A 14,946-nucleotide genomic window follows, 5' to 3' on the forward strand; every position below is an offset into this window, starting at 1 on the left:
CAAAAAATAAATTTTTTCTTTTGTAACAAAGTAACTGTTTTGAAACAGATGTTTGTTGTAGTAATCAGATACAGAGACCCATATTTTGTAGAAGTTGGAGCCTCTAACCATTTGATGAAGGCAGTGGCTTCTGTGCCCCAATTTGAGCGAAGGTTTAAAAAAATGAGTCTAATAGCTGGATCCTAGGTTTACTCAAGGATCAATTTTTCATGACTCATGCAGTTTTCACGGGGAGATGTTTGTCTAAAAAATCAAGCTTACATTTCCATAACTACAATCTTGTCCTACCAAACAGGTGCCTTTAGTTTCAGACATATTAGAGTTTATATAGACAGTATAAAACACCAGCCATCCTGGAGGGTTGTAGAGCTGAAGGCTGAGGGTGTGGTTCGGTAGAGTGTTTGCTTAGCATTCCTGAAGCTCTGGAGTCTATTCCTAGCACTGCCTGGACTAAGTATGGTGACACACACTTTTAATTCCAGCATTCCAGAGGTGGAGCCAGGGATTAGAAATTCAAGGTCATCTTCAGCTATACATTAAGTTTGAAGCCAGAGATCTCTATGGATTTGGAAAACTGTGCAGTCAGAAAAACTCAGTTACTATCATTATTTTCCTCCATTAATCTGTCTGATTTGAGCAAGTGGCTTACCTTATTTTGCAATTCAGTTATTATTATTATTATTATTGTTGTTGTTGTTGTTGGTGGTGGTGGTGGTGGTGGTGGTGGTGGTGGCGGCGGTGGCGGTGGCGGTGGCGGTGGTGGTGGTGGTGTTTGTAGTAGTAGTATCCCAGAGAAAACAACATTTCCCTCTTGGGTTGTCTGATATCATGACAAGAAAGAGGACAGGGTATGTAAAATGTGTTTCAGGGGGGATAGTGATAGCTCAATATGCTAATTGTCTGTAATAAGAGGAGAGGTGATGATTGACTTGCAAAGAGAGAAAGACAGAAACAGACAACCAGAGATTGTTGACAGTTTTTCTTAAGTTTGAACAAAAATCTTAGTAAAAGCTAGATTTTAGATGGACTGATGTGGGTTTTCCTATTCAAGCTACTACAAACATTAAATAAATTAGACACTGAACAATTTTGTTTTCACAATAAATATCCATATTTTGGCATATGCAATCAACAGAAGTCTAATTTAAAATAAAATTATAGTAAATTTCAGGATTTGGAAGAATATGCTTGATTTACAGAGAGTCATGTCTTAGTCTTTTTTTGGGAAACTTTAACCTGCCAAATTAATTTTTCACAGTCATTTCTCTTTATAAATGAGTATTGTTTTAATAGTTATTTCCTTGTGGTTCTTATGGTGTCAGAAATTCTAATGTAATATCTAGTGGATAGTTCAACTTATCTCATTAATGACAAGGGCTGGTCTCTAAAAATTGCATGCAGAATTTGTACTCAGCAAAAGGCAGCATCAGAAAAAGGAAAACATTTTTTTTCTGACACATTTTTGTCTTGTTTCTAAAGTATTAAGCATATTTTTCTTTATTAAATTAAAAAGATGAAGGCATGAGTAGATAGAAGTTTCTGTCCTGCCCAGTACCTTACTCAGTGAAGGATTCTCACCTTGCTTCCTCTGTGTCTGGCTGGTGACTGTGTCTCTGCCTTTCCGTGTTCCAGAATTCTCATATTCTGTTTGCCTTGCTTATACTTCCTGTCTGGCTACTGGCCAATCAGCGTTTTATTCAACCAATATGAGTGACAAATCTTTTCAGGGTAAAAGAGCATTATCCATAGCAGGGATGTTTGTTCAATATCTCTTCCTAGAATGACTAATAATATGACTCACTGGTTTAACAAGAGATTATATATTAACTAATATGCTTTATCACAGAAACCATTTATATGAAGCTAAGATTCCATTTGTGGATATGATAATTAATGTTTAATTTTCTTAGAAAGTTGATACATTTTGTACATAATAATTCAAAATTTTTAAAAGTAAAGTCATGATTGTTTTCCAAAACACCCTGTAATTATAAATGTTCACAGTATTGAAGGTATAATTACCTAATTACCTCATTTTCATTGATAAGTAGTTTTTTGTGATGATCTCATGAAAGCATGTTTGTTTATGTGCCAGAGTTTAATATAACCACAGTGATGATTTATTTTTAATGTAAGAGGTTTTATGGAGTTAAAATATGTATTGTATTAATTGTAATGTCAAATTTGCCACTTGGTTATCCCTGTCCATTTTGGATGGGAGATTGAGAGGAAGTATCAGTTGACCAGATACTAAATAAATAAATAAATAAAACAAAAAAAAAATAAGAAGAGAGAAAAAAAGAAAGGAAGGAAGACCCTGAGTAAATTTGAAAGTAAATTTACAGTTAATCATTTTCAGCTTGAAAAATCATGAATATTACTTAATCTACCACAATATTTTGAAAATTATTCATTTATGGATTTTTACAAATGTTTCTATATGTTATTATTTGTGTGTGTGTGTGTGTGTGTGTGTGTGTGTGTGTGTGTGTGTGTAAGATCAGAGGACAACTTGCTGGGTTCACTTTTTCCTTCTACTGTGTTGGTTCTAGGGATCAGATTAAAGTTACCAGGCTTAGTAAGTTGAGCATCCAAACTGCCTAGGCTCCCCCAGGTCAGGGAACCCTGATTGCTCTTCAAGCTGATGAGGGAGAGGGACTTGATCGGGGGAGGGGGAGGGAAATGGGAGGCGGTGGCGGGGAGGAGGCAGAAATCCTCAATAAATAAATAAATTTAAAAAAAAATAAAGTTACCAGGCTTGGTGGAAAGTGCCTTTATCCACTGAGCTATCTCACTGGTCCCCATTGACATGATTCACATAATATTTAATAACACCCAACCTCAAAGTTCCATTTAACTCTCATGTGTTGTATTTGTGTACCCATAGCAAATGTTTTTCTGCTGATGGATTTAAATCCTATTGTGTTGGTTCATTCACTTTGATCCATCCTCTTTTTTATTGGAAAAAAACCCTTTTTTTTTCTTTTTTGGTTTTTCGAGACAGGGTTTCTCTGTGGCTTTGGAGCCTGTCCTGGAACTAGCTCTGTAGACCAGGCTGGTCTCGAACTCACAGAGATCCACCTGCTTCTGCCTCCCAAGTGCTGGGATTATGCAACATCTTCTGATTATGCTTCCCCTCCCTGAATTCTTCTCAGATTCTCCCGTTCTTCTATCCACACAACTCCATACAGATTCTCTCTAAAAATCAAACCTAAAAGGAAGACTATCTCTCCTCTGTTTCTCACAATATTTACACAATCACACTCACCTCCCCCCCATAAACACAGAAAGCACAGAAATCAAAATATAGAAGCTAAAATCCAATAAGACAAAAGAAACCTACTTTCAACCAAAGCAGTAAATATAAGGCAAAAAGTCTACAGAAAATGCCATCAAGTTAAAATTCCTCTTTTGTTGACAATGACCTACACAATTTCAAGCCAAATGGGGTCCCAGAGTTCATATAATAGACAAGAAGCTATCTGTAATTGGTACCCACTTGGAAGGAAACATTAGTCTTCTCCAGTTTTTCTTCTCCCATATTTACATGAACACAGTCACACACTTCTTTCCATCAGCAGTCAGTCTTGGCATAATTAACCCACTATAAAAAACACTTTTGTCATCCATGTACTGAGCATTATATCCTTGTTCCAAGAAAGAAGTTGTTGATACCTTCTTCCTGTGTGTTCTCCAGGTTCACAGTGGAACAGGGAATTGATTTAAAAGACATCTTTAAAGCCCTTGGAGTCACTGAAATTTTCATCAAAGATGCAAATTTGACTGCCATGTCAGGTAAGAAATAATTATCAATTAAAATATTATTCATAAAAAGCTCTTCAAAATAGTGATCCTATGTCCATCATGTCTCATGGATTTCTTATATATAGTCATCACTTACCAAAGAAATGAAACAAAAGATAAGTTCACATACACAAACTAAACTATAGATGTAGCCATAGCCAGATGTGGGCCTTCTTAGTAGATTCTTTCCTGAACACATTTTTGTATGCCTTCACATTTTCTATAATGCTTGATACAATACCTTGTGAAATAGACAACCAATGAATATGTTAAGTGAATATTTAAATACATCTCACCAGAATTAGTCATATAGAAAAGATGAATGAATGCCTTCTGCTGTAAGAAACAGGCCAAAGGTTATCTTAAACCGATAAAATTACCTAGTGAGATATTGTAAAACTTTTCCTAAGTCTTCAGTAAAAATAACGCCTTTTAAAAGTAACTTTAAAGCATACAGAAAATTAAAAATAACAAGTTGAATTATTGGAAGAGGAAACCTAAAATGTGAGTAACGTTAAGGCATTTATGATCTTTAAATAATTCTGGGTCTAGTTTTAAGAGATTACTATAAGGTATTTACCATTTAAGCTTAAGTCTAATGAATAATCTTTTATAATCATGATTTTCTATTGTTTTTGAACAATAAAAAATAGAATCTGTTTTGGATGAGAAGACAAATACATATTAAAATAAAAGAAACTAAACTTGTAAGACCTCTTTATAGACAATATACTTGAACTGGAGCACGTGGTGGCGGGACCTTCCAATCAGTTCCTCTCCTGAATCAGTCACCTGGGTGAAATCACCACTTCTATGTCTTTGCTGAATTTTGGAAATATATTCACCACTTATGAAATTGCTTACCTGTGTACACGTGTGTGTGCATATTCTTGTGTACATTTACCTTTGGGGAGGAAGAGATAGGAGGAAGGAAGGAGTACATGGAGGAAGGAGGGAGGGAGGGAGAGAGAGAGAGAGAGAGAGAGAGAGAGAGAGAGAGAGAGAGAGAGAGAGAGAGTCAAAGGGTTCAAGAAATCCTAGCACTTATCCTCCTAGAATGAGGATAGTGAGGGCAGTTTTTAAACATTACTCAGATTCTAGCAATGAGCTGACAATGATATATTTCTGATATATCTGATACTGTAACTTCTGCTCCTCATTCAGGGAGCTTAATGCCCTAAGCATCAACAGATATTATCTAAGAGCCTACTGTATAGATGATCCTGTGTATGCAAGAGATATGTGTTTTCTTCTAGTAAATGTCTTCAGGGCTCATGTCCAAGTTCTTAGAGCTGTAAGCACCTCATTGGCATAGTCAGGAAAACCCGACTAGTGGAGATTTGGAAGATCATCTGATATTTCTGTACCTGATTCAGAAATATATTCATAGCTGAAGCATAGAATAAAATTCTAATGCTGTCTTCCTTATAAATTTAGAACATTGATCTTACTCTACTGGCTGAGTTCCTACTGGATAATTACATTTTACTTTCTTTACCATGATTCCTCACTGTCTGCCAAGCATCCAGGCAGATATTTTACCCAAATATAACACCTGCCGTCACTCGGTCCTGAGGGGTTAGCTCTGCTAAGGCAAGTCAATCCCTGTGGTCAGTATGGCTTACAATTTTAGACATAGTCAGGTTCATAAAGTAATATTTCATTGTTTTCACCACCAAAGACGCTGCGAATCATAATGTTTGCTATGAATCCGATTGCTTGGAGATTTGGAATAAGACTAAAATCTTCCAGACAGTTTTTAGTAGTCTGTAGGCAAAGGGTCTAGTTATTTGATCAAACCTCTTAGAAAGAGTTGATGCAAAGGAAATGTTTGCCAGAGACTAAAAGAGGTTTAGGAAAGAAGGGAATGGGGCTCTTTGGGTCAATCTTACATCCATAGTTCTTGGGAAGGCAGTCACAAGGCTGGCACTCGCCTGTTTAGGCTTCGGATTGCTTGAATGAATCTGAAGCAAACTGCTTACAATTTGCAGTGAGAATCCTTCAACTGTTAAATTGGTTGCTTGATTAGACAGTGGTAGCTCTAGCATGCCAGCAGCCCCAACTAATCCTCCTTTCTCCCCCCTCTTTACCACTCCCCCTGGCTCCCTTGCTCTTCCCTCTCTCCTTCATTAATTTATGAACCATTCATTTGTTTGCTTCTTCTTCTGATATCAGTGTGGTGTCTCTGCCTTGTTTATTTGAGCACCATATGCTCTGTCTTCCATGGTTCAAATCCATTTTTAGATGGCTAATTATTCACCTTTTCAAATAACACATAACCTTGATAATTACAGATTCTGTAATTCTTAGTGACCCTCACAGGGACTCAATAAAAATATTCCCATGCAATTAGTTATTCCTTCTACTTTGTCAAGGCTTATGTGGGTGTTAATGATATATAATGTGAATGACATTTCGTACTGTGTCTATTATTTTCATAAAGCAGCTGCTAGTGGGGCAAATGTATGAGAAAAGTATGTTATAAATTTAAGAAATCTTAAGTTTTATTTATTTATTTTTCTGTCTAAGGGCAGTTATCCTGAAAGTATATTTCTGTACCACATGTGTGCTGTGCCCACCAAAGCCAGAAGAAGGTGGCAGATCTTCTGAAACTAGAGCTGTAGAAAGTTGTTCCTTGTGACTGCTAGGATTCAAATCTGGGTACTTTGCTAGAGCCGCTATTGCTTTTAACCAATCAGCCACATCTCCAGCCCCAAAGCATAGAGGGCTTATGGGGAGAAAGACATAGCAGCCTAATTTAATATAATAAAGACTGAAAGAACCACTAACTAACAGTAGATCTCAAGAAGGTCATGTGTCCTTTTTGTCCCCACCACAGGGAAGAGTCAGCAATAGCTCAAGACTTTGTATGTCACAATGGGAAATGGTTCTAGTCTCCAGTGGGAGGCCAGTTATGCCTGTGAACATCTACAATGCACAGCACAGGCTCCCACAATGACTAAGTAGCTGATCTTAAATGTCAGCAGTGACTTGAGGATGGGAAACCATGGATTAGAGAAAACATTATGGAAACAAGGAAGAAAGTCAGCCAAAAGTCCAACGAGAGCCCTTGCAAAGAACAGAAGAGAATATGTAGAGATGTTTTTGGATAGTTATAGAAAAAAAAAAACATTTGAACGCTGGGAATCATTTCAGCTGGACTGGCTACCAGTGAGCCACTGGGATCTCTCTGTCTCTTCCTCTCAGAGTTGGGATGACAGGTGTACTGCGCCACACCTGGGTCTTCCACATGGGTCCTGAGGAATCAGAGGTCAGGTCCTCATGTTTGTATGCCATGCGCTTTACCCAGAGAGTCATCTAACGAACCCAGAATTTTGATTTCTTACAATGCTAGGTACTATTTGGAATGCTACCTTGTACATGTGCTTCTTTTTCACCAATCATTTTACTTTAAAGTTTTAGAAAACTAGTTTTAAAAACTATAAGAGAATGAATCTGTAAATTTGAAAGCATTTAAAGAACTGCTCTTCATTAATGGAACAATATGGTGGATTTTAAAATCATGTTTGGAGAAGAAAACAAGCTACCTGTGCCACTTCCTTTTGCTCCAGGGGAAACCGGGTGCCTCGAAATCCTTCTCCAAGACTTCTTGCAGAGGCCCTTTCATTTTTATCCCTTTGAATCCACTCTTGTGGGGCTGCTTCTCACTGCTGCCCAAGGCTACTAATACTAGGCTAAATGGTTTCCCATCTCTCTCCAATCTAATCTGCTGTATCTTCCGCTGCCATGATTAATCACTTTAATACTCACAGATACATTGCCACACTGGCTCCCAGCGCCCTTTGCTTTGCAGGTCATTATCCCCTGGTCCCCAGGGAACTGAGAGCTCCTCCCTCTCAAGTTCAGTCCTACTTAGCTTGTGTTCTGGTCACTCTGATCACTTGCTCTGCCTATCTCCTCAACTCCTAACATCTGTGAAATCTCCACCTGAACTGAGCCTCACCTACAGATAGCCCACATTTCATCAAGCTGCCATGACTGCATCACTAGAAGCAACGGCTCACTAAGTCCCTGGCATTTTTTTGTTCCTCTTTGTTGTACAGCACACATCTTATTTCATATTGATGTTACTTATGCATCTACTATCCCAGGCAGAATATAAATGGATCAAAGATTGATTCTGATGCATGTTTCCTCGGTGCCCACCACTCTTACTTGCTTAGTACTTATTGAAGGCAGACGTAAATGAGGTAGGGTGTTCAATATTTATTATGGTGACTTCTCCATCTCAATGATAGCTATCACTCCTGATGCTAAATCCCATTAACATAAAACACGGTAAAGACTCATACAAAAAACATGGAATACACGGTTCGGAGAATCATTTCCTTCTCAGGCTTCATTGAAAATGCTCTGGTAGCTGCAGCAAGGATTCTCTTATACAGGAAGGCTATTTTTATAGTGGAAATGAATGGCATTTGGATTAATAGGTAATCTTCTTGGAAGGTATAAGGGACAAGTAAAAGAGACTACTAAATCCTTCAGCATAAAGTACAAGCTTTAATAAAGAAGCCAATAAAATAAAGGACTTAAAAAGACATAGTATTCAGGTCAGATGCAAGCACTGTAGATTGATGCCGCCCCAGCTCCTGTATCCTGCCCCCTGTTGCTCTGTCTGTTTACACTGTAAGCCAGAGGCCTTGTTCCTTTTTCACTGCCACAATTCTGCCTTTGTTCCTACTTTCTTTCTTGCCTGACTGTTGCCAAAGAGAACTTGATCTGCCTGCTGCTAGGTATTTGCTCATCCAAATTATCTCTTCACGGGTCCCTTCTAAGCTCAGAGGAAGCATATGCCATTGTTTCTAGACAAAGCCCAGGCTCTCTAACCTCAAGGCTAAAGCTCTTAGCACAAGACACTTTGCTATTCCCCAACTTCCTCACTGTCTCCACTCCCGTGAGCCCTTTAAGTCATTCCTTCTATTTCTCCCACGATGTAAGTAATTGCATTCCTGCGTCAAATGACCTTGCCTCCTTTTCTTTCACTCCTCTACTTATTCTTCCAGAACCATCCCAGGTGCCACCTTTGCCTGGCATCCTGCTCTCCTCCAAGGCAACCGGAACATGGCAGTGTTTCAAACCCGTGTCTGTTACCATGCCTCACCTTTAACTGGGACTGTCTGTTCGTACACTGAGCTACAAGCTGTTTCAAAGCAGTGACTGTGTGAGAGTCATCCTGTTCAGAACTCAGCATGGTGCTAGTGTGGGGTGGAAGATGGGTGAGAAGTGTGGGGAGCATGGCAATGGCTGTTGCCTGGGTTTCTGTGAGGCTGCTTCTCTCTGTCCCCAGCCCTTTCTCCTTCCCATACTCAAATCACTGGGACTTCTTTGGTTCCCTCCCTAAACATGCTCAGTTTGACTCTGTCTCTGCACTTGGTTTTATCTGCACCTTCAGTTCTTCCCTGAGATGGTTCCTTCATATTCACTTGGTATCAGCCCCCATTTACCTTCCCATCTTCCCTTACATAACACTGTTCCAAGTAGATGTTCTCAAGAAGGTGTCCTATCACCAAGCAACATACTGTCTTATCTTGTTTTCCCAGGTACATATACATATCTGGAAAACCTGGCTGTTTATGGGTTTGCTTTACCATCACTCTTTTCTGTATGCCCATGAGCCTTTATAAGGAAGGGATGGTTGAGCGTCCATAGTATGCCTAGTGTTTACTGTAGATACTAAGTGCATGAATGAACAAATCAATAAGTGAATAATTTCTGCTTCTGGAACAAAATCCACCTGGAAACAAACACTTTTCTAATCTGAAAGAAGTCAGGTTTTGGGAAATTCTTCATAAGTTTTACGGGTGGGGTTGAAGCTAAAAAATAGACCACACAGAGGCCATTTTGGTGTGGAGGGCTTTGCTATGATAATCTCTTCATTTTAAGCCTGTCCTTGGTGATGCAGAAGTCTATTTAAGTTGGCTGCATTCAGAAGCAGTGCCACAAAGGAAACAGAGGCCAACACTGGCCCGATGACCACCCTGCCAGCTCGATGTGTTTGTCCAGTGCTCAGAGCCTTTGTGCGCTGCACAAAGTTAAATGGAGCACTCGCTCAGTAAATATTTGCTCAGCTATTGAATGAATGCTTTAGTACTTTGCCTTGCTTTCTTCACAAGATTTTGGTTTTCTGCCCGGCTCCTCTCTGGATAGCCTAGGTTTATTGGCTTGTTCCCATCGTAGCCATTTTAAAAGTCTGGGTCCTGGCTGCCTGGAGGAAAGTAGAGCCAACCACTGAACAGCCTTACCTGCAGTGGCCAGAGGAGAAGGACAAACAAAACACAAAACAAGCAAGAAAACACATTCGAAAAGAAAGAAAGGAAAGAAGGAAGGGAGGGAAGGAGAAAGGGAGGGAGGGAGAGAGGGAGGAAGGAAGGAAGGAAGAAAGAAAGAAAGAAAGAAAGAAAGAAAGAAAGAAAGAAAGAAAGAAAGAAAGAAAGAAAGAAAAAGAAAGAAAGGCAGACAAGAAAGCAACATTTGTAGACTAAGGAGTCACATGTCTTGACATGCAAGCACCAGGTTCAATCCCCAGAAGGCACATTAAAAAGCCAGGCTGGCAGTGCTGAGGCAGGAGGGGTACAGGCAGATCCCTGCAGCTCTCTGGCCAGCCAGACTGGGCTAATTTGTGAACTCCTGGTCACTGAAAGACCTTGTCTCATAAAACAAGGCTTATGGTTGCTGGGGGAGGATAACAAAGGGTGACCCCTGGCATCCATGTTCACACATGTCCAGACACATGAACACAGGACAGAGGGCTTCTGATGAACATACAACAGCACAGGATGAAGTCCAAGTGTAAGGAGTCATGAACATGAACTCGCTTGTGTCCCCACAAGACTTGATCTATTTTTTAATGTTTGTTGCCACTGACGCATACTTGCTCAAGCCACTCTCAGTTCTATTTTACTTTAATGCAATTGTTTAAAGTTTATCCCAAGTTGAAAACATAGCAAAATTCTTCCTACATGTACATACATAATGATATATCTTTTTTTGTGCAGATCAAGTATCTGGGTTCTTTTTACATTTTTACAGTGCAGACACTGAATTAACCATTGGGTGGCAATTAGTCATACTGTGGATACATAAACAGCAGAGTCAATTTTTCCTTTGCTGTCTTTAAAATATAGCCAGTCACACTGGCCCAGCAGATACTATTACCATTATTTTTAAACTTGATCCAATTTTTAAGTCTTTTAATGCATGTGACTTTTGTGCTCTTTCCCTCTTATTGCTTTTTTCTTGGAATAATTGCTTAGTAGTAGCCTGTATTTTATTATAAAAATAAACCTTATAGGCATAATTGTGAGCAGAACCATGGCCATGGTGCCCATGCATTGTTACACAAGGTTGGCACACCCACAATTGCAAATTATGAAAGAGCTAAGATCTTTCATTAAGCAATCACCAATCTTGTGAAGCATGATGTGCTGGGTTAATACTGGAAAATAACACATGAGAAGAGTATGCCCTCATTATAGGGTTTCATATTTCAGACCCAGCTCTATGCCAGCAGCTAGGAGTACGCAGATGAACGAATGAATGGCACAGCCATTGCCTTAAGGAACGTGAGCGTCCAGGAGGAAAAAGATTTATTGCAGGTGTAATACATTAGAAAGGCTTCATAGAATCAACTTTTGGGTCCATGGGAAAAAGAGTGGTCAGATCTAACTTAAAGATACAGGAAGAGAAAAGCCAGAGAAGTCTCCATAGCTGGAAGCTGAGCCTTAGGAGTACAAAGGCCAAGGGAGGATCAAAGGAAAAAGGAGGGTTTTTGACTCAAATCACAAGAATAACTGCATGCAGGATAGAGAACGTGGAATGAATGGGGGAGAGACTTCCCTGTGGAAGTGTTAGAACTTACACACGTATGAAATACCCTGAAGGTGGGGCAACAGGCTTTGGGACAGAGGGGAGGAGGAGTGTTCAGCAGAGTCCTGGTGTAAGTTGGTTTGCATCCGCATGGGTTCATCCTGTGGAAGTGTAGGCAGTACTTCCTCTCCATCACCTTGCTCTGACATACGGTGATAGCCACTGCCACTTAATAAACATTTCTTTGTGTGTATCAATGGGTTTTATTTGAAATTTTATTTTCAGCTGTCATAAATTATAGAAAAGTTGCATTTTAATGCTGTACCATGCAATATTTCAAGTACACATATATGCTGTATATTACTTTAAAATGTAAACTACACTCACTTATTTATGTGGAGGGAGGGCCATGCACACGTCACAGCACATATGGGTCATAGAGAACAACCTATGAGTCAATTCTCTCCTTGCACCATGTGCATCCTGGGGACTGACTTTAGGTCATTCAGCTTGGGAAACAAGCATCTTTACCTACAGAGTCAGCATCCCAACCCTAGCATATTTTAAAACTAATTTTATTTGTTATTTGTGCTCATATGTATGTGGTTGCCTGTGCCATGATGGAGCAAATTTGTGGGGCTGCTTTGCTTCTTTCATCTTTCTGTAAGTTCCAGAAGGTAAACACAAGGCTTACACTGGAAATCACTCTAGCCTCTGGGCCATACGGGCGGCCTTTGACTAATTTAAATCAAGCTACATACATATATCCCTTTAAATATTTATTCACTTACAGTAAAAATTTAGAAATGGTTTAGTATAGTCTTTTGAAATACACAGCATGTTTTTTTTTTTCTACTTCCCCAAAAGACAAGATCTCCTGAGTAAATTGGGAGCATGAGGACCTTGGGGGAGGGTTGGAGGGAGAAAGGAGAGGCAGGGAGGGGAGCAGAAAAAAAATGTAGAGCTCAATAAAAATCAATAAAAAAAAAACACAGCATGTTATTACTGCAGTTAACAACAGCCATAACTTCTTACTCCTACTTTACTGTAAGGTGCTGTCCATGATTCGCCTTTCCCCATCCCTCCCACCCTTCGAGAGAGGCCACATAAAAGGGGGACATGTTTTTCCTGTTTCCAGGTGTTTAATGCATACATAAGGATGGGTCTAAGAATGATGATAGATAGATAGATAGATAGATAGATAGATAGATAGATAGATAGATAGATAGATAGATAGATTTATTTTTAGGAATTGACTTACATACTGTGAAGGCTCTGGAAATGAAAAATCTACAAAACAGACACTCAAGAAAGAGTCATAGCTGAGTCCAAAGAAAGCTGCTGACTGAATTCTTCCTTGCCAAAAGGAATGTCTTCCTTCTAATACAGCGTTTTTAGCTGATTGGATGAGGCCCACCCACCCTGGGAAAGCAATCTGCTTATTCAAAACCCACTGATTTAAAAGTTAATCTCATCCAAAAACATGCTCACAGAAACATCCAGAATGTTTGTTTAGGGGCCTAAGTAGCAAAGCTTGAGCAAATCGACACACGAAACTAAATACTTCATCTCTGCTTTTCTCTGTAGCCATTTCAGTTCAAATTCCTGTTGAGTGGAGACCAGTCATGTTTGATCAGAATCCTCTACAGTGACTTCATTTTAAGACCCTGCTTCTCAGTACAGTCACGTACCGAAGTCTTGGGGGTTAGGACCTGAGCAAATGAATGTTTAGGGATCATAAATCTGCCCCAAATTGCATTAATATCAAAGTAAACTGAAAGGCAATTCAGTGCAGAAAATGTTCTTCCTTTTACTAGAAATGTATTTTTAATATAATCTTGGAGTGATGTATTTGCAAGCACTCAGATCAGCCACTAAAGCAGACTAGAATGCCATTTTATATATTTTTGTTTTCTTACATTTCTCCAGGCAAGAAGTCTTTTATTTATTTTACCATGCCAATGTCATCTATATTATTAAACAATATTGATTGGGTTTAAGGAAAGAATATTTTTTTTCTGGATCTTCATTTTTCATTATGTACTTTTTATTTCAAATTAGAGGACAATGGGTAATGTATTTTTAACTTGAATGATGAAATCATTTGAGGTCACTATTGAAAACAAATTTTCTGCTCCCCTACCTCTGAGCAAAATAAGAACTAAGCAATGGGAACAAAAGAAATGCACAGTGGGAAATTACTGAAGAAAAATAGGGTAACTTAACAAGTGATTATAAAATGAATTTGAAACCATACACTCACTGGTTCTCTCATGCCTTAAGTAAAATTCGGCAATATATTTTCTTTTTTAATCAGTCTCTTGGTTTCTCAGTGCTCTCAAACTCACTTTCCCAAGGGGTCAAATGTGTTGCTGTGTCTGGCGCTAATGATCTCGTTTCTTCCTTTCAGATAGGAAAGAGCTGTTTCTCTCCAAAGTTGTTCACAAGTCCTTCATCGAGGTTAACGAAGAAGGGTCAGAAGCAGCTGCAGCCTCCGGTACACATTAAGTCATTTTCTGAACTCTTCTTCGAATTTCTGTTTTTAAACAATCCTGGGTGGGAATGGAGATCCCTTCCTGAAACCGTACCCAAGACCTCACTCTATTCCAAGTGAGAAGTCAAGGAAAAGCTGGAGCGGTCAGCACATTTTCAACAGAATGTGAAGGGTGTCTGTCATAGGTCCAAGCCTAGCTTCCCAGCGAGGCATCACACGCTGGCAGCTCTCAGGAGATGACCCCCTGCGGTGCTGTTTCCATAAATATTTTCAGGAGTTGCCTACTGTGTATTCAAACATTTTTCCTTCCTGATAACTACTGGAAGTTAGATATTCATTTTTGCCCGTGGAAAGTTGGCTTTGACAAATTACATACACAGATAAGAGTTGGTAGACATAAAAATGCTTTTAAGTATTTTTAAATAAAAATAATCATAAGATAGTAATTTTAAATAAGCAAATTTTTAAAGGAGCATATATTCCATTTCCAGATTGTAACAGCTAATGGTCCTTCATCATCTTTGTGTATGATGAACACATGTTCATGTGTGCACCCATGTAAGCATGTGCGGTTGTATGGGGTGTTTGGAAAGCAGAGGTATCCACCAGGTGTCTCTCTCAATAATTCATCTTATTTTCTTAAGAATTTTTGTCCCTGAATCTGGAGCTTCCCAATTCGGTTAGACTAACTGACCAACAAGTCTCAAAGAGCCATTCTGCTCCCTCAGCACTGTCATTAAAGTGTAGCCCAGTCTGCTATGCCTGAGTTTTCTTTTTTTTTAGTATTTTTTTTATTGAGAAAAGGAAAAAAAAAAGAATCC

General features: G+C 39.1%; 1 protein-coding gene across 3 annotated transcripts in view; it reads left to right on the forward strand.

Moving 5' to 3' along the window:
• Window positions 1-14,946, forward strand: part of Serpini1 (serpin family I member 1) — a 78,727-nt gene that overhangs the window by 59,735 nt on the left and 4,046 nt on the right. For all 3 annotated transcript variants that reach the window (XM_026784185.1, XM_005344112.3, XM_005344113.3), the window contains exons 6-7: window positions 3,698-3,795; window positions 14,042-14,128. In XM_026784185.1, the coding sequence (XP_026639986.1) occupies window positions 3,698-3,795; window positions 14,042-14,128 (185 nt within the window). The remainder of the gene's footprint in view (window positions 1-3,697; window positions 3,796-14,041; window positions 14,129-14,946) is intronic.

The sequence above is a fragment of the Microtus ochrogaster genome, chromosome 1, assembly GCF_000317375.1.
Source record: "Microtus ochrogaster isolate Prairie Vole_2 chromosome 1, MicOch1.0, whole genome shotgun sequence".
Taxonomy (NCBI): Eukaryota; Metazoa; Chordata; class Mammalia; order Rodentia; family Cricetidae; genus Microtus; species Microtus ochrogaster.